General features: G+C 37.9%; 1 protein-coding gene across 2 annotated transcripts in view; it reads left to right on the top strand.

The window, feature by feature from the left end:
• The window catches only part of uri1.S (URI1 prefoldin-like chaperone S homeolog), a 51,909-nt gene extending 49,982 nt beyond the window's left edge, over positions 1–1,927 (top strand). For both annotated transcript variants that reach the window (XM_018260603.2, XM_018260604.2), the window contains exon 11: positions 1,733–1,927. In XM_018260603.2, coding sequence (XP_018116092.1) covers positions 1,733–1,912 — 180 coding nt within the window. In that variant the 3' untranslated portion in view covers positions 1,913–1,927. The remainder of the gene's footprint in view (positions 1–1,732) is intronic.
• The last annotated feature ends 18,660 nt before the right edge of the window (positions 1,928–20,587 follow it).

Below are 20,587 nucleotides of genomic sequence, written 5' to 3'. Positions count from 1 at the left end.
TCCTGCACTAAATCACTTTAGAGACCTCCCCTGTGAGTTGTGCCTGGTGTCTGCTCCTGACAAAACCCCATAATTTTGACATACTGCATTTGCTACTTCCAGTCTTCCAAACTAGTTTCTAATGCTCACAGCCTCCTCCTATTCTGCCAGTACCTCCTATTCTCACTCCTTACGCACAGACAGTTCTAAAACCGCATACCCAAAGGGATTGTTCAGCTTATTTATTTTTGGCATTATGTACCCAATGATATTCTAAGGTAGTTTACAATATTTTACTTTTGTTCTACTGTTGGAATTGTAAATGCTACAGTATGTGACTGCTTTGGATGTAGTTATCCTGGCAACCATGCAGAAGTATGGAATCAGTAATGGAAGATCAGTAGAAGAGTAGAATGACAAAATGATGTAGCCTGCCAGAAAATAAGAGGCGAAAAAGGAAGACTAGAAAACTGCTAAAAATGCGCCAACCTATAAGATACTAATGAGTAATTTAAAGGGTTTACTTCTCCTTAACGGGGTAGTTCACCTTCAAGTTATGTTATAGAATGGCTAAATCTAAGAAACATTTCAATTGGTCTTCATTATTTATTTTTTATAGTTTTTGAATTAATTGCCTTCTTCTTCTGGCTCTTCCCACCTTTCAAATGGGGGTCACTGACCCCATCTAAAAACAAATGCTCTGTACGGCTACACATTTGTTGTTATTGCTACTTTTTATTACTCGTCTTTCTATTCAGCTTCTCTCCTATTCATATTCCAGTCTCTTATTCAAATCAATGCATGGTTACTAGGGTAATTTGGACCCTAGCAACCAGACTGCTGAAATTGCAAACTGGAGAGCTGCTGAATAAAACGCTAAATAACCCAAAAATGAATAAAAAATGAAAACCAATTGCAAATTGTCTCCGAATATCACTCTCTACATCATTCTAATAGTTAACTCAAAGGTGAACAACCCCTTTAAACTTCCCCTTTAAACTTCCCCTGGGCTCCTACCCATGATGTTCTGGATAGAGTTTATCTTTTTTGTAAAGTTAGAATTTTGATTGACTACTCACAAGCTACTTTGATGTCCTGAAATAGCTGGCGGCATTAAGACATAATAGGGCAGATTTACATAGGGTCGAATATCGAGGGTTAATTAACCCTCGTTATTCAACTGCCGAAGGTAAATCCTTCGACTTCGAATATCGAAGTCGAAGGATTTACCGCAATTAGAAAAATCGTTAGATCGAACGATTAAATCCCTAGAATCTAACGATTCGAAGGATTTTAATCCATTGATCGAACGAATTTTCTATGACCAAAAAAAGCTTAGAAAGCATATGGGGACCTTCCCCATAGGCTAACATTGCACCTCGGTAGGGGGTCAAAGTTTTTTTTAAAGAGACAGTACTTCGACTATCGAATAGTCAAACGATTTTTAGTTCGAAACGTTCGATTCGAAGTTGAAGTAGCGAATTCGATGATCGAAGTAGCCAAAAAAATCATTTGAAATTCGACTTTTTTTTTATTCTATTCCTTCACTCGAACTAAGTAAATGTTGCCCCAATGTGTGCATTATTGTAATGAGTGTAAAGAACTTTGATATTAATGGAATCCATAGGATTTAAACTACTGATTTTACATGAAGACTAGTCTATGTATTGATTTATAGGTGATTTAATAGTGATTTGAAATTTGTTACTTTCAAGATCACCATTACCATAACAATTTTCTCTGATTTTTTTAGGCCTTTTCTGGTACCGTAGTAGAAAAAGAACCTTTATTTGTGCCATTTACAAGCATTGCCCATCCAGCTTTACCAACGATCCAAGAGAAAAAAGCTGAAGAACAGACTACAGAAGTATCAGAAGAAAGCCTAAAACGTGTTTCAAAATTCAAATCTGCGAGAATACAACAGAATAAATAACTGTATGTCAATCTATTTCATGAATCTTTTCTCATTACTGAGAAAACCTAGAGCAGGGCTGGTTTTTGTTTACAAACCATTTTGGTGCCAGGGGTGCTCTGTTGCACTCTAATTTGCACACAAACGGTTATCACAGTTAAAAATCATATTTTTTCCTTTCTATTCTTGTATTTCAGTAATTTTTCAATGTGATTTTTTTTTTAAAAAAAAAAATATGCAATGGAAAAGAAATGAGCATATATATATATATATAAGCACTTTTTAGGTCAGCATCACTTGCTCCTGCCATTCGTGGGAAGTTTAGAGTTTAGCCAACCTTCTACTGAATAATGTTTTCTTGTAGTAGTGCCTAGTATTAGTGCAGAGATACCCAACCCGAGGCCAAAGGTGAACTAAATGATTTGTTTTATATTTATATTTGATGTTCTTTGTTAAAGTGTGTGTGATACACGGGAGCCACAGGGACAAAAGCATTTGTGTTAGGATGACATTAGCTGATGATACTATGTTATTGGATTGTCTAAACCCTGGAACAGACTTGCTAAACAATCTAGTGTGTATCTTAATATGAAGATAAAACTGATGTGACCTGGCTATTGATGGAATTATTTTACATCATGGCGGGTGACTAGCGTTTTGCAACTGGGCAATAATGACAAAACAGAATAGGGTAATAAGGTCTTTTGTTATACATACAGTATGTATAAGTTGAGCCCTTGTCTGAATAGTTTTTCAGTAAAGCACAAATCAAGAATATCAGTACAATCTGTTGTGTGTGTATTCAGCTAGTCTGGTTCTCTACTATACTCTTAGCATTATCATATTGTTTGGTTTCTAAGGATGAAAAGTGGTCACCTTGTTTATTGTATGTGCTTTACCAAACCATTTACACTTACTGTATAGGGGCAGATTGATCAAGGGTCGAATTGAAAATTTGAATTTTCAATTTTTTTTTTTGCGGTCAAAACGGTCAAATTCGACTAGGGAGTTATTCAAATTCAATTTGAGTTTTTTTAAAATAAATTGAATTACATTTTTGAGATTTATCATACTCTGGCCCTTTAAGAACTCAAATTAGACTATTCACCACCTAAAACCTTCAAATTGCTTTTTAAATCAATGGGAGCTGTCCAGGGATCAATTTGGAGTTGTTTGCAGTAGGGATGCATCGAATCCAGGATTCGGTACGGGAGTTGGCCCTTTTTTAGCAGGATTCAACCGAATCCTTGAGTCTGGCTGAACCAAATCCATACAAATGCAAATTAGAGGTTGGAGGGAAATCACATGACTTTGTCACAAAACAAGGAAGTAAAACATTTTTTTCCACTGTTCCCCTTCATTGCCCTAATTTGCATATGCAAATTCAGTTCGGTATTCTGCAAAATCTTTCACAAAGGATTCGGGGATTCGGCTGAAACCCAAATAGTGGATTCATTGCATCCCTAGTTTGCAGCCTTCCTAACATTCTGGATTTTTTTTCGAAAAAAAAAAAAACTCAAATTGAGTTTTTAGGCTTAAATCGATTCTTTAAACTCAAACTGAATTCGAATCAAATTCGATTGGATTTTATTAATACTTTTCGAGTTTATGGGAGTTTCAAAAACTCATGAATTTTAAATTCAACACTTGATAATTCTGCCCCATGATATAGATAGAAGAGTGGTTAAACCAAGTTTCACTTTGTTAAAATAAACAAAACAATATACCTGTCACAGGGCCGGGCCAACCCGGCCAGGCGCCCTAGGCAGCCTGGCCAGGCATAATTCCCTCAGGGGCGAATGCGCGAAAAACCAAATGTGCGCATGTGCGAAAAACCAAATGCGCATAAGAACCGGAGAAGCAAACACTCCACCATACATCTGCCGGACTAGGGGGTAGGAGAAGCAGAGAAGGCGCGTGCCTGGCGCCCCCCCCAGCTTTGCGACCTTGGCACGTGCCTACTCTGCCTACCCCTAGTTGCGGCCCTGACTTGTCACCCCAATGGTACTTTAAAATTGTGACGATCATTTTCTTTTTTTATGCTCATATGTGCTTAGTTGTTTCACTTACTGTTGCCTGGAAATTGATGGAAAAACATAATCGTATGTGCTGGACTGTACCATGACTATAAACAACTACAGAAGAATTTATTTTTCTTGGGTAGTTGTTGCTATATAAAATTTGCTAATTTAGGCCAAGTAGGATTATCATTTCTAGAGAGGTTACTGTTTCTTTAAATATAGTAATTATTTTCAAGAGACCTACCATACAGTCTCTATATGTGACACGTTTGCAGCTTGCCACTTTACTACTCCTGTACTGGAAATCTAAAGGTTTGATTGTTACCTTTATCTTTGATGACATTCAAATAGTTCATAAAAAAGTATAAAATAAGGTGAAAATACTTTTATTTTAATTCCATGGGACAGTCTGAAGCGGCATCCTCCTATCATGCCTTCAATTCAGTCAGTGTGCAAAGTCATACAGAATGGAGATGTGCTGTGTAAAGTTGCGTAGATACCTATGTGCACTGATTGTGTAGCTACTACAAACTAGGGATGCACCGAATCCATGATTGGGCCTTTTTCAGCAGGATTCGGAATTGCTTTTTAAGTCAATGGGAGACGTCCAGGGATCAATTTGGAGTTGTTTGCAGCCTTCCTGACATTCGAATTTTTTTCTGAGGAAAATAAAATTTGAATCCAGTTTTTAAAATTGCTTTTTTTAAACTCAAATCGTATTCGAATCAAATTCGATTTGAGCTTTCAGGGCGATTCAATTCATCTGAGTTCCATTTTATTAATTATTACATTTCGATTGGTCGAATTTCGAGTTTATGAATTCTCCAGATAAATCTGCCCCTTTTTTTTTCAGCACGATTTGGATTCGGCGAATCATTCTGCCCGGCCGATCCGAATCCTTATTTACATATGCAAATATGGAGGGAAATGGCATGACTTTTTGTCACAAAACAAGGAAGTAAAAAATGTTTTCCCCCTTCCCATCCCTAATTTGCATATGCAAATTAGGATTTGGTTTGGTATTCGGCGGAATCTTTCGCAAAGGATTCATGGGTTTGGTCGAATTCAAAATAGTGGTTTCAGTGCATCCCTACTACAAATCACAATCATTATCTGTATTAAGACTTGTTTTGCTGATGGAATATGCTGTAAAATTGATGTGCTCTACAGTACCACCATCCTGACTATAATGTGACAGTTTTGGTAATACAGCCATGGGAATTAGTGATGTGCAGGCCGGCCTGATACCCACAGGTTTAACCCCTTTTGCACTACCGGCTTCCAACTTCCTTTTTTATAGACTTGCGCCTGATCACCCCGCTCCTTTTGTGATGTCATCGGTGGGGCGGGTCTATAAATGGAAGGCAGGCTCGAGCGGGTGGGTTAGGGTCGGGTTATACCTGACCCACACATCACTAATGGGAATATCTTTTGCATGGCCTCCAAATCCATTGAAAGCTTTGACCCCACGTTATTAGACATTACTAACATACAGCAGTTCTCTTCCTGATTGAATCTGCAGCTTAAAATCGATACATTTGTAAGTCATGTGATATGAGAAGCATATTGGAGGGGAAAAACACATTTTTGTATATTTTCTCCAAAGTAAAAGAATATTAACTGCTGCATTTCTATTTTTTTGAATGTTTAAAAAATGTTTTAAAAAAATAAAGTTTTTACTGTGAACATGTATCTCATGTAGTAATTTGCATTACTATAATAGGTACAGAGATTTTCCTTAGCCCGGTTTGAGTACAGATTTGTCCCTCACATAATGGCAAAAACTAAAGGTGGCCATAGACGTAGAGATCCGCTCGTTTGGCAATGTCATCAAACCAGCGGATCTCTCCCCGATATGTCCACATTGAAGTGGGCGATTTCTGGCTGATCCGTTCGTGGGCCCTAAGGCCCAATGATCGGATCATAATGCAGTCGATATGGACAGTCGGATCGCAGGACCACATAGACGCACAGATGCGCCCGCGATCCCATGGGATTTTTTAACCTGCCCAATCGAGATCTGCCTGATTTACAGCCAGATATCGATCAGGGAAGCCCGTTGGATGGCCCCACACATGGGCCAATAAGATGCAGACTCGGTCTCTGTATGGGGAGCCTTAAGACAGTGAACTTGAATATGAGTATGTTGCATTTTTTTCTGTTTTGACGCCTGCCATACAATTGTAATTGCTGTTTAATGTAACAATTTGTTTAAAAAAATAAATAACCTCGGTGTAATGGTGGTTCAAGAAAAGAATTTCCTCAGCGGTTCAAAATTTTGAGATTAGACTGTGGTTGGTATTATCTATTTACAGAGGCGCAGGGCCAAAGTATCTATAATATAACCACAATGAGACACAAGGAAGTATACAATAAAGTATGTATACTAAAGTAACGGGTAAAACCTAGCCAGAATATAGACTGAGATACTGGATTAGTAAGTATTAATGATGGAACTAGTCTACATCTATAGAGTGCATAAACATATGTTACCAAAGTTGTGCTTTGCTAGAGGTTAATTGAAAGCAATATTAACTACAGATACACCTATGCAGACTAAGGGTAGAACTACATGGGTGACTTCGGTGCATTTCCTGCGGATCCGACGTGTAATATAGGTAAGACACACAAATGTTGGATGTTGAAGCAGCGTTCATCCATCTGCATCTGACAGTTGTGTCGGATGAACGCTGCGACATCATCCGACCTTGCTATTGCTTACCTCATTTCCATTGCATCCAATTTGACGCCTGCGTTTTGGCGCAGTGCGTCGGATCCGCACACCGAAGTCGCCCATGTAGTTCTACCCTTAAACAGAATTTGAATTATTCTAAATATCTGACTGATTGGGCTGTGATCAATCTTAAAGGACCAGTAACTTAAAAAAAATTTTTTTAAAAATTTGTTAGTATACATAGAAAAAAAACACCAAAACAAATTAAACGTTAAAATCGTAAAGCCTTTATTAAGAAATAACTTGCTAAAACTCGCTTCAGCTCCTCTTCAGAAAAGGCGATACGTTGACGATCCATTGTACGGCACTCAATTTCTCCTCCCTGGCTATCTCCTATAAGGAAGGCAGGGAGGAGCACCGCACGATGGATCACCCAATCGATTTCTGAAGAGGCGCACAAGCAGAGTTATTTCTTAATAAAGACTTTGATTTTAAAGTTTAATTTGTCTTGGTGGGTTTTTTTTCGATGTTATAATTTTTTTTAAATTTTTTTTTGATGTTACTGGTCCTTTAAGGTTGTCAACATTTTTTTCCCCAGACCATATAGGATTTGATTTTGGATTTTTTTCTCTTATTACAGATGTAAATGCAAGTGGCATCAATACTGGTTAGCACATCCCATTGGCTTATATATTGCAGAAGACCATATTACAGTTCATTGTGTTCTTACTCTGAAAGGTTTGACCAGGGGTCAATATACTACTCTATAGTACCAAGTACATGGCTTGCTGTTAGGCATTTACCAAAGTTACCAAGCTCCAAAATATATCATATTTAAGGAGTTTGTAGCTTATGCTGTTGAATTTAAGAAAGTAAGTATGGAGAGTAAGGAGTGTAATGTTGTATTCTTCATTTCTACTCAAACTACAACTAAATTGTTAATACAGGGATGTCTACTTGTGTCAAGTGAAAGGGTCCCCTGCCAAATATTGATCTACAAGGGGATACTTGACCTGAAAATCGCTGTGCGAAACACAAGTACATATATTACATGACATAATTACAGCTGAAGTTCATAAAAGACACATCAATCCACTCTATGTATTGCCCACATTTATTTTTCTATTTTGAAAGTGTTTGGGGCAATGTTCTCTCTAATTCTCTCTTGGCTATGTGCAAAAAAATATATATTTTGGCTGCAGATTATAAAATTTTGTGCACATTTTTTAAACACTGTGGGGGTCATTTATAAAGTTTGCACAGCGCATATTTGTTCGCAAATGTTTGTATTGCCCATGTTTTTTTTTTTTGCGAATATTTTCTCCGCCACCAAAGTTGTGGCTTAATTCAAACGCAGAGTGTGCACATAAATATTCACAATTTGTGATTTTTGCCACATTTAAAAAGCTTTCATAGACATTCGCCAGTGTGGAAAAAAATGTAAATGCAACCATGTGCAGGGCAAATATATTCACTGTGCGAACTGCCCTGCACGAAGTTTATTAATGAGCCCCTGTGTGGTCTGGTGAGAATAAATACAAAATGTTGTGTGCACGGGCCTCAAAAATTGTGTACGCACAACTTAGACGGAGCATCGGTTGGGGTAGTGATGGGCGAATTTGTCCCGTTTTGCTTTGCCCCAAAATTAGCAAATTTCCGGCGAAACGGGGGAAAATTTGCAAAATGAGAATTTTGACACCAACGACAATTCACCAGCGCCTTTTGACACGCTCTAGTCAATGGGTGTCTGTTAATCATCGCCGGCGTTGGAACCATCGCCTGCGTCAAAGTACCTTTTTTTTTTTTAGGCAAATTCTTGAATTTGATCGCCAGCAGCGAAACGCGTAAAATCGCCTGCCGAATAAATTTGCCCATCTCTAGTTGGGGGCTGGTTGGCTTATTTTACAATTTGCATTGTTCTTGAATATGAAAGGTAAAGTAAAATATTTGCAGGGTAGGCCATTACTCCTCTTGCATTTATAATTCATTATTAATAAAGATAAAAGGCAAACATATTAATGATATTACAATACCTAGATTGAGGAAACCTGTAGAAACATCATTTTTATACATTTTATATACTAAAAGACCTCTCCTTATTACATACGTTACCATTACATTGCGATTGTAAAACAACAGGAAGTCTTCTCTGTAAATAACCCAGAGCCACCCGCACATAAAACATTTATACTCAATAAAATAAAATGCCCAATTAGGTTTCTGTCAGCAAATGTTTTGGTAAGGCTTTGATCTTCTTCTTAGAAGGTACGATGACCTTTAACACTCCAGTAATCTCGACTCCATTACTTAGAATTTCACCTGAACAGCATGAATATTTTGAGAATAAAAGTGAGGCCAAATGCCATTGTGATCAAATACCAATTCCTTTTCTCATTATTTTGCATGACTTTATATGAGAAAGCAACCAGTGAAATTATTTTAATAGGGTAATATACACCAAACATGACACAGGTAAATAGTAAATGTGCTGTGCCTTTTATTTTCATTTGAAAATATATATATATTTTAAAAAATTTCTGTTATAATCATTTTAGTTTAATTTTTTTACATTTACTTTCTCTTCTCATGCCTTTGTCTCAGGCTTACCAATGAGGAGGAGTTCAATATATAGGTGTGTTCTTATTACATATCCTTTTCCTTCTCCCAACATGGCTTTTAAGAACCACAGAGGACCCGGTGTCACTTATTTTTTTTTTAAATGAAAACACTTGGAATAATATATATTCAACACAAATCCTATTTATCGGCCCATGTTGAATAGAAGAGCATATTGTCTGTCTAATATCTTTAACTGCTTCTGCCTAGGCTGGATGTAGAAGAGATTTCATTATTTTTGCATCTGTTTATAAATGGATGAAACATGAAAGGGAAGTTGACTCTACAGACACACAAACAAACAAACAAACAAACAAAAGAAAAATGACATTTTAACTTTGCAGAAGTACAGAATGCTAAGGTATTGTGTAAAATGCAACTGCAGCTAACATGGCAATTGATGGCATCCCTAAAATAGCAAGGATTCCATGTGTGAATATGAACCGTGAAGCTAGGGTTTAACAAAGATAAAGCAATTTCTTTAATAAGTAGAACGTGGAGGTGAACAAATGAATACATCTTACCCTAGCCGGCTTTCTTATGGGATCATTTTATTCTCTTCATTGAAAGGCAGTGTTTTCATTTGAGAACCAGTGCTGTAATGCCTTTAGCCCAATTATGCTTTCTTTGTGATTTATGTTGTGTTTTGCACACTTCAATCATCAATTGAAAACATGAGTTATTTGTATGCTTGGTTTAATGGTAACAAACATGGGCAGCCATAATGGTTAAAATAAAAGTGCGGGGTGGCAGGGATTATGACACCTAGAAGAGATCATGACAGTTTGTGGCACAGGTGGGACTAATTGTTGCATAGGGTGAGGTCTGGAGGTTGGTGCAAAGGTGTTCATCTGATAAAATGTGCATTTATTCTTATATGAGAAATCCATGGTACAGCATGTTTTTTTAAAGAGGTTGTTCACCTTCAAACAACTAGTTGTTTTCAGATAGATCACCAGCCATAACAACTTTTTCCAATTACTTTCTATTTTCTATGTGTCACAGTTTTTCTATCATTGAAGTGTAAAGTGTCATGTTTTACCTTCTAAAGCAGCTCTGGGAGGGGTCGCTGACCCTGTAAACTGTTCTAAGTTGATACATTTACTTCATACATCTAATATAAGTAAATCTAAAACAACTGGACTTGCTGAGTAATTATTGAAGACATTTCACTACTCATCCGAGCAGCTTCTTCAGTTCAACTGACTGGTGTGAGAAGTTCGGCATATAAACTCTTCCACTAATCCAATCACAACGGCACATTGTAACTCTTGATTCTGTGTAGTTACTGTGATAGGATTATCCAATATGTCACGCAACTCCTAGATACAGGTGTTACTTGTGAGAGTTGCATGAATGGATGTGTGAAGTGTTCTGAATCCGCCGGGGTACAGATGTTAGAACAGCATTGTATGTAGCAGACAGGTGGTGTCGAAGGCCCCCGCCTCTGTTCAGGGATGGTTTCTCCAACTTGACATGAATCGCCTCTTTAACGCCTCGTTCAAACCAGCGGTCTTCTTTATCCAAGATTTGGACCTTGCTATCTTCAAAGGAGTGTCCCTTGTCTTTTAGGTGTAGAAAGGCAGCCGAGTCTTGCCCTGTAGAGTTCTCCCTCCTATGCTGAGCCATTCGCTTGGTGAGCAGTTGTTTTGTCTCCCCAATGTATAGATCTGTGCACTCCTAGCTACACTGGACTCCGTATACCACATTGCTTTGTTTTTCTTTTGGTGTTGGATCCTTTGGGCATACCATGAAAAGTTACAATGTGTCGTGATTGGATTAGTGGAAGAGTTTATATGCCGAGAACTTCCCACACCAGTCAGTTGAACTGAAGAAGCTTCTCGGATGAGTAGTAAAACATCTTCAATGATTACTCAGCAAATCCAGTTGTTGAATTACTTATACTAGATATACCATAACCTGGATGAATGAAAATCTTCATAGTCATTTAGTTGATACATTTCTTATCTTTGTACCTGCTGAGCAGAATCTCTGGGTTTCATTACAGGCAGCTGTTAGACTTGATACATTAGTTGCTAATACTCCAGAGATGCTGCTGAGAAATGTATCAACTCAATGTTGCAAAACTGTAACAGTTCAGAGTCTGCGCTTGAATTACTGAGCTGCCAGACTCAAACAGCAGAGACACGAACATTCACCTTTAAACTTACATTTTGGAAAAACAGTAAAAAATAAATAAAGGAAAGTATTTCTGGGGAATCAGCTGAAACATAAACTCTGGAGACCCACAGCAAATTCAGTGTGTTTTTATTTCTCACGCAACATGTTTCAGATACAAGTATCTTTCATCAGGTGATTTCTGGGGAACAATCTGAAAACAAATTGAAAAAAGTGTTTGGAACGTGAACAACTCATTTAATAGCGCTTGACTCTGCCAAGTATGTGATTGCCCAGGACTTAAAGGGTAAGTGTTACAACCAGAGGTCAATAAGTGGGGTCTCATATTTAAAACTTTCTCTCAAACAAGTTAATATTTATATACAGTGTGCTCAGATTAATAGCAGTCTGACATCACCAACCTGATCACTGTTTTTGATAGAAATTATATTTCTACATGGCAAATAATTTACTAGTAGAGTAATAGAAAACCAACAGACCCAACTGTCATGACATGCATGCTGCTGATTCTGTGTAATCGAATTATTAATTGAGGCTTGTTCCAAATAATAGCAGTGTTCAAAATAATAATAGTTTGTTCCAAATAAAAGCAGTTCAATTAGTGAGTGGGATAATACATCATTGTTGGCAAATTATCAGATGCACTTATCTATACTGACACATCCTCATAGGAAATATCTCATCTGGTGCCTGATATTGTAGACTAGTATCTCTCCTGCAAGTAGGGTTTCACAGAATCCACTATTTGGGCTGAATCCCCGAATCCTTGGTGAAAGATTCGGCCAAATACAAAGCGAATCTGAATCCTTATTTGCATATGCAGTTTAGGGGCAGGAGAGAAAAAAGTATAAAAAATTCTTATTTTGTGACGAAAAGTCACGTGATTTCCCTACCCGCCCCTAATTTACATATTCAAATTAGGATTTGGATTCGGCTGAATCCTTGTGCCTGGCCGAACCGAATCCAAATCCCAATTTGCATATGTAAATTAGGGGTGGGTAGGGAAATCACGTGACTTTTCGTCACTAAAGATTTTTTTATACTTTTTTCTCTCCTGTCCCTAATCTGCAATGGATTCGGTTCGGCCAGGCACAAGCATTCAGCCGAATCCTGAACCGAATCCTGGATTCGGTGCATCCCTATCGGCAAGTGAATAAAAATGAATTTCTAAGTCATCCACAGAGGCCCAGACAATACAGTAGGTCTATATAGTGTCTATAAGCAATAGTTCAGATACACATGTTATACAGGGGAAGATTTCTGCTAGTAGAGCAAGTCTCCAAGTGTTATGCAGTTGCACCTGAAACCCGGCTTACAAGTCTATGTACCTCAGTAAAGTCCCATGAATATACTGTATCAAGGTTAATGATATCAGGCTCAGAGGATTAATTTGCCCCCAAAGTGTAAAAGCAGGCCGCCAACGCACCTGGGGCACAGATGGAGCCTTAATATAGAAGTAAAGCTGAAAGGGGATATAGTGAAATCAACAAATTTTTTTTTTTTTTTTTAAAAAGAGAGCATTGTTGTTTAGAAGCCAGCTGTAAGTATATATTCTGGTATTTCTACACATATTCCTTTGTGAAATCCAGTAATTAGTAAATATATTTCTGAGTTGGTCCTGCTGCTGCAAATGTTGTCATCTGTAACAGACGTAATCTTCATATGTGGGTTGCTCTCTTTGCTGCACAATATTTTTGTCTTACAAATAGCTGCATTGTAACCCACATTAACCCCATGATATGTGAAGCCTGCCAGCTCCTGCTGAGTCTTCTAAATCACATGCACTAAATCATTATGAGCGTTCTAATTTCTAAATAAACTGCTTGGAAGAGAAATTCTCGAACACTCCACCACAAATGAGTCGACACGAGATAGATCGTCTGCCTGGGTAATTGCTCATTTTACAATGGCGGATTAATCACAGGTTTTCACCAATAGAAGTGAACAGAAGGGGCATCAGAATATGATTTGGAAGCTAGCACATATTATCTCACATGTGATATCCCTAAAAGGACTCTTTCCCTGTTGCCAGATCGATATTCAATATATTTTGTTAAGATTAGCTGAGATAGAATTCTGCTGACATGTTTCGGAAACATTTTTATTTGCAAGCTAATTCTGACAGCCTCATTAACACCTAATTACGTGAGATTGTTTTTTTTTTTCTTGAGAATTGTCATGCTAGTGAAAATTCAAGAAATAATTTATAATTTCCCAAGAATGAAAAATAAGAGATCAGATTTCTGATGGAGAAAAATTTAGAGAGGGAAATTGAGAATATGTTTGTAACTTTGGGCAATCTCCTGTCTAGTGCGATATTGGCACCCCTTACTTCTAAAGTTTCAGCAAGGGTCCAACCCCGTGGAAATTTGCTGTACCCCCTGCAGTAACTATTTACAAACAACTGGTCAAGCAGACATAGATTGTGGGTACCTTTAGACCGTTAATAAATCTGCCCCTTAATGTAGGATATAATCTGGTCCTTAAAGGAGAAGGAAAGCTACGGAGGCATTTTATTTCCAATAGATTAGCTGCAATAGTGCAAGCTAGAATGCTATATTTATTCTGTAGAATGTTTTAGCATACCTGAGTAAAAAGCTCTAGAAACTCTCTGTTTGTTTAGGATAGGAGCTGCAGTATTAACATGGTGTGACATCACTTCCTGCCTGAGTCTCTCCCTGCTCTGGGCTCAGATTACAGCAGAGAAGGGAGGGGTGGGGGGAGAGGAGCAAACTGAGCATGCTCTTGCCCAGGGCAATGAGGTTTAAGCTGAAGGCAGGAAGTCTGATACAGAAGCCCATGTGTACACAATAGAAGGAAAGAAATGCAGTGTTTCTATTGACAGGGGACTCAGAGCAGCACTACTTTGGGGGTTTACTGGTATATTTAGATGGACCTTTCTGATAAGGCTTACTTAGTTTTAACATTTCCTTCTCCTTTAAACCCCAAAAAAACGATCATTACCAAGATCCAATTCTGGAACCAAATTGGGAGTGAGTTGAGCTCCAAGACCAGGTATACACTGGTTCTGTTTAGTGTCAGTTTTATATTGCCACATCCTTAATGACTGTGAAATGATACTTTAGTTGGGGAGTATAAATAGAATAACATGCTCATCTTGATAAGTGCAGCAATAGGTGAAGAACTTTTAGTGAAGTGTCAGAATATGACATCATACGCTGTATATCACTCTGAGTGTGATTTTAACTCTTTGTATTACTGTATTGTGTATTGTAGTTCTGTACTGTATATAAAACCCATCCAAGGTACTTGGGTTGACATGTGCTTCTTGCATTTCCATATGGTTGTGGTGAGCCTGACACCCATTCTGAAACAAGCACTGTTGTGTCTATTGACACAGGCCACCATGGGAACCCTCGAGGGAACCAAACAGTATTTCCAGGGTTCCCACAATGGCTTCATGTATGTCAATCACAGATGCACCAAAAGAATCAGGAACACACTTCACTGTCTGAATGCCAGAAATGATCCCAACCAGACTTCAAAAATATTCAGCGCAATTGCAATTTGTCTTTAGTTTCTCATTAAAACCTGCTGTTGTTCATTTTTTCTCATATACCAAGATCAATCATTTCCATCCTAATTTCTCAGTGTGGATTTTTTTTCCCTGCCATTGACTATATGCAAGGACAAGTACAAACACTGCATACAGTTGACAAACTCGTTGGCTATTATTATGATTTACCAGTTAAGTTTGATGAATATTCCATTTGGGGATTCATCTTTTTGTTTATTTATATACATGTATGCCTTTGCATGAATATATTCCTGGACTTAGCATCTAAAGGGCTTTTAAGTATTTTGTGGGATTTATTCCTATTTTTGCTGAAATAAAGTGTTTTTTACTTGAATAAACTAAAGATAATATGCATAGCTGAAAGTGATTGATTCAAAAGACAAGTGTTCAGTTCTGATCAGGAAAGACACACCCTTTTTCAAGTGAAATTAATCATTTGCATTTTTTGCTTCGCATCAATAAAGTTTGCTCCATTTGTACTTCCCATTCCAATAAGAAGAAAGGAGGTTCCGCCTAATTATTCGGAAGGGTTTTTTTTTTTTTACAGTCAGAGCTGGTTGATACATTATATATATGGGTTGGATGGCTTTTTAGCAAGTGAGGGAATACAGGGTTATAGAAGATAGCTCCTAGTACAAGTTGATCCATTGACTAGTCCGATTGCCATTTTGGAGTCAGGAAGGAATTTTTCCCCCTGAGAGGCTCCAAATGGGTTTTTTTCCTTCCTCTGCATCAACTAGCAGTTAGGCAGATTAAAATAAAATGAAAAGGTTGAACTTGATGGCCGTGTGTCTTTTTTCAACCTAACTCACTATGTTACTTCTATGTAATGCATTAAAGGGTAATGGAACATAAAATTTCGGGTAGCAATAACTATTATTCTTACACGCACACCACACTTTTCACTGGTATGAAGCAAAGTCATGTCTTGAAATCGTCCATTTGTCCCAATCCAACAATGTTCCAAATGTGCTGTAAATTTCGATTACTAGCAAGACATGACAGCTACAAACTGACATTTCCCAGTAGTGCTAGAGAGAAAAATCTTGTTGGCCCTACTCAAAAAATTTCTGACCAATTATTATTTGGACAAATAAATTACCTTGCCTAGTCAATCCTAAAGTGTTAGTGAAGCCATTAACCAAGGATTAAAATCAACACTATAATGCAATTATTCCGTTTTGGTGCTGCTGATTGGCTCTTTGATCTGCTGTTGCCATGTAAGTAAACTCTTGACATAGGCCAACCAAAAATGTATTTAGGTAAGTAAGGGGTGATCTGTTTAGTTTGCTAAAAGGCACCAAACCTGGATAGCTGATGGGTAATCTGTACTGATTCATGCAAAATCATACATTTGCTGCTATAGAACACGTTATGTACTAATTACTAATTGGCCATGCATCATGTGTATTTGATAAGTGTTGAGTTTTAATTGGGGTGAGAGCAAAATAAATATTTTTTATTTATATTTTCTATATTAGGACCAGTATTAAGAAGCTCTTGGTATAGAACTATGTAATGAAAGTGTTATAAAAGCTTATATAAATGAATTTAAATTAAATCATTTAAGGGTCATTGACAGTGGGCTAGTTCTCATGTATCTGGATCCCCTTCTCCTACAATCCAAAACTTCCAGAGATGATCAAAACCACCTTATTTTGCTTGGGCTGCCCAGTTCAAATGGATGATCTGCTTAACTACAATACCATCTGTTTGTCCATATATGAAAAGTTGTCATGAAAAGTGTTGGGATGTACCCATTTCTCCTGAGATGCATGCGGTCATCTATATCAAATCTGGAAAGTGATTTTGGCAACACTCTCAATACAAGATCGTAGATTGGTTAATAAATGGAGGTTCTACCTTCAAGGCATATCTTACATCTTATTATGGCCTTTTCACGTTTCAAGATTTTGTCTGCATTTTTGGTAAAAACAGCACAGAAACCACAGCACCCTACAAAGCATTCTCTATGTTTCAACTGTGGTTTCTGCTCAGACACAATTGCCACCTATGCCCCCAAACCATCTTAACACCCATCTCCTACCCTGGATTACATTATCCAGCACAGGAAGAAAATATAGCAGTTCTCTTGTGCTAAACTTACTTCTGACCACAGGAGATTAAGTGGCCTATTTAGCAGGCAGCATAATAGATTGCATTATTCCATTCTTCCATTTGTTAATATAAAAGCTCTCATTTATCAAAAACTACTTTATATAACTATAATTCCACTTCACGTTGGTAGCAATGTAAAGTAAGATATAATGAGTAGATATCCCTAGGCCAGAGCTGTCCAGCTGGACCTACCAGACATATGCGTGATCAATTTTTATGGACCCTTTTTGCTTAAGGACTCCCTCAGCCCACCGCATGTAGAAAGTTGCAAGGCACTGCCCTAGGCTGTTCATCAAGCAAAATAGTGTCAGATTTACTAAAATAATGTCTATCCCCTCCCACTATACATCTATATTTACACACGAGGAATGACTTCACTGAGCCCACCCCAGTCTTGTTTATGAAGAGCAGTAATATGTAAACCTTTGTTTTCTTTAGTGCCTTGCCCTTCCCAGGAGAAGTAGTGTAGTAGAGTAGGAAGATACACAGTGGTGTTGGAGGGCATATGAACAGATTTTGGGATCATGTTGGTGTTACTAAAATAAGAGTCAGTACATTCTTTAACCACTTCTTACTCCCCAACCCCTGGAAGTTTAGAGGGGCCCTGGGTTGGGTCATTATTACTTCCATTGCCAATACATAGTTTCTCTTACATACATGTTTGCATGTTGTCATCAGTACTAAGGCAATAATCTGCAAATGTATATAAATTATCTAAAATCAACCCTTGAGGTTCCCGTCATAAAATCTCTAATATTTGCTTTAAAGTGGACTCAATGGCCGGGACTGTGATCCTGTTCCCATTAGCCCTTAGGTCAAGTTCTTGGGGTCAGGGTACTTAACAGTTACCTGGTATAGAGAATAACAAACCTGGTAAAGGTATAGATCTAAAATAAAATAAAAATCAATTATTTTAGCCTCCTTCCCCCCCTCACATATACACACTGATAAAATTGGGGTTTGTGTCCCCAGTAGGGAGCATGCCATGGCCCTTTCATAAAATCAGCGGAGGTAGTATTTAACTGCCTGAGTACACAGTTAGTCGTATACTATTGATCTGTGAGCTGTATACTGTGATCTGTCACAGAGCAATGGTACATCAATGGAGTGTTGAAAGAACAGAAATTTGATTTAGGTGGAGCGAACTCCAAGGGTGCCTGTAGGTGATTCCTATCTCACATCTGCCACCTGGCAGCAGTAAAATGACTTTTTATAAATCTGTAAAAGTATCACAGTTTCAATATATTTCAATTTCCTACTGACCCTACACTCAGCACTGTGCATCTTTAAAGGGGAACTCCGGCTTCCAAACCAAAATTTGATAAAGAGGCCCACATAACACAGAAACCCCTAATATACCCATCACAGTTCTCAGTTTCTTCAAAAAGTATAAATAAATGTCATTTTATGTGCTGAAATCCAGCTGTTTAACAGTTCTTTCTGCATCATTTAATCCTGGCAGGGAAGGAGGGGCTAAACACTGATGTTACAAATTGTAACAATTTCTCCACATCTTACAGACAGCATGCAGGAACTACATAACCCACAATGCATTGCGACGTTCCATTCCTTATTGAAATCACGTGTGCATTTAATTATGGGGTTTGGAGGATGCAGGCTGAGGACAGCTGGCTGTTGATACAAAGTAACAGTAGTCAGCCAGCTCAGCAAAGTAGTCAGACATATCAGCAGGAGAGAAGGGTTTAGGCTTAAGGAATTTTTCCAAGCCATTAAAAATCATGAAAAGTCTTCATATTTTTTAATTGATGTATATTGCAAAGTTGTTTGAAATTATGTTTATGTTTGTGTGGAGTTCCCCTATAAACAATTTTTTTATGTCACATGGCCTTTATTGCAATTAAACAATGTTGCATCCCCCTCACAATGCACCGATGTAAAAGCGGGTACAGCAAAATACTTGATCTCCTGAAATTATTTGCATGACGGTTACATCCCAGAAAAAACAAATATAAACAGATTAAAAGGGCAACGCTGGCATGCCAAAGAAGAACTGATGTGGGCATTATTCTTAAGAAGATAAAAGGATAAACACAAGCAATAGCTTTGCCTTATTTACTGTAACTGCTCTCTGAGAAACATACTGCAGGCACTTTTTAATAGGAAGTGTCAACAGATCACACATTTGGAAAAAAGAAAGTTTATTTTTTAGGCTGTTCATACACTGCCTGGCAGCCCTTTACTTCAGCTTGCAGGCCAGTAGGGGGCAATGGAGAGTCCACTGCAACAACAGAAAGCGGCCACTCAGTGATTAAAATTGATTATTCATTTCTGTTATAGGTGGGGTGTGCAGACACAGTTACTGTAATAATTACCAAGACTCCAGTGTTTCCAAGGCAACCAGCTTTTTCCCCCCATTCTCTCTCCATTCATGCTGTTGCAGAGAGAGTGTCTGTAAAGCATGACATTGCTGGATTTGGAGGTTTGTTTGCTTCCCGCTGCTAAAGGTTTGAGGTTAGTTACAGCATCATAAGGTGCTCTCAGGCATAAAAAAGCTCTGGCTGGGATTAAAGCACCCAGTGAACACTAACACTGGGCCCTTCCCACCACCAATTTGCTTTTAAGTAACAGGGTTATAAAAATGCAAATTACATTTCTTGCATGGTATAACCAGTATGAACACAAATTCATTTGAAGGTGTAAAACATTTTATGGACCGATTTGTCTTGTTTTTTTTTTTTATTAATGGAGCTCAAAATATTAGTTTTAGTCATAATAAAAAAAGGGTCTCACTTTTTGAGAACGAAGTTACATGTGCTGCATTTACTATATCTCGTATAAGTATATGTTTGCATATATATCTGATATTTGTAAACATATCTGTATGTCATTAATCATCATAGTACAATATGCATATATAGCTGTTTTATCCAGTGGTATAAGAAGAGATTACTGGGCCCCACAGCAAATTATTTTTCAGGCCCCTAAAACATCAAGAGGTTGAAGTGTTTTAGCAATATTAATTCAAACTGGATATGAATTAGGGCCCCATGGGGCCCCTATACCTCCTGGGGCCACTATATCTCCTGGGCCCCCTGTAGCTGCAGGGTCTGCTTCCTCTGTAGTTATGCCCCCTGGTTTTATCCTTATGGGGTTTGTAATGTCAGCTTAAAGGGCATGTAAAGTCTAGAATAGAATAAAGTCTAAAATAGAATAATAAACATGAACTTACTGCACCACAAGCCTAATCAAACAAATAATGTCTGCTTTCAAATTTGGCTACAGGGGGTCACCATCTTGTAACTTTGTTAAACATCTTTGCAAGACTAAGACTGTGCACATGCTCAGTGTGGTCTGGGCTGCTTAGGGATCATCATAAACAAAGCTGCTTGAGTTCTGCATGGCTGGGAAGTAAGACGGGGGCTCCCCCTGCTGTTCATAAGTATGATTGTTTCCCTGCTCAGCAGTTAGGGACCATCTGACAATTCCTATCCACAGCAGTAAATGAAGGGAGAATTTCACTTACCCCGTAGCAACCAATATGATTTTAAAATCAACAGCGCTGCGCAATATGTTGGCGCTCTATAAATACATGTTTATAATAACTCTTCATCAGGGTGGTTTATACAAAT

The sequence above is a fragment of the Xenopus laevis genome, chromosome 4S (genome assembly GCF_017654675.1).
Source record: "Xenopus laevis strain J_2021 chromosome 4S, Xenopus_laevis_v10.1, whole genome shotgun sequence".
Lineage (NCBI taxonomy): Eukaryota > Metazoa > Chordata > Amphibia > Anura > Pipidae > Xenopus > Xenopus laevis.
Note: the sequence above shows the minus strand (reverse complement) of the source record. Positions and strands in the feature narration are given on the sequence as shown.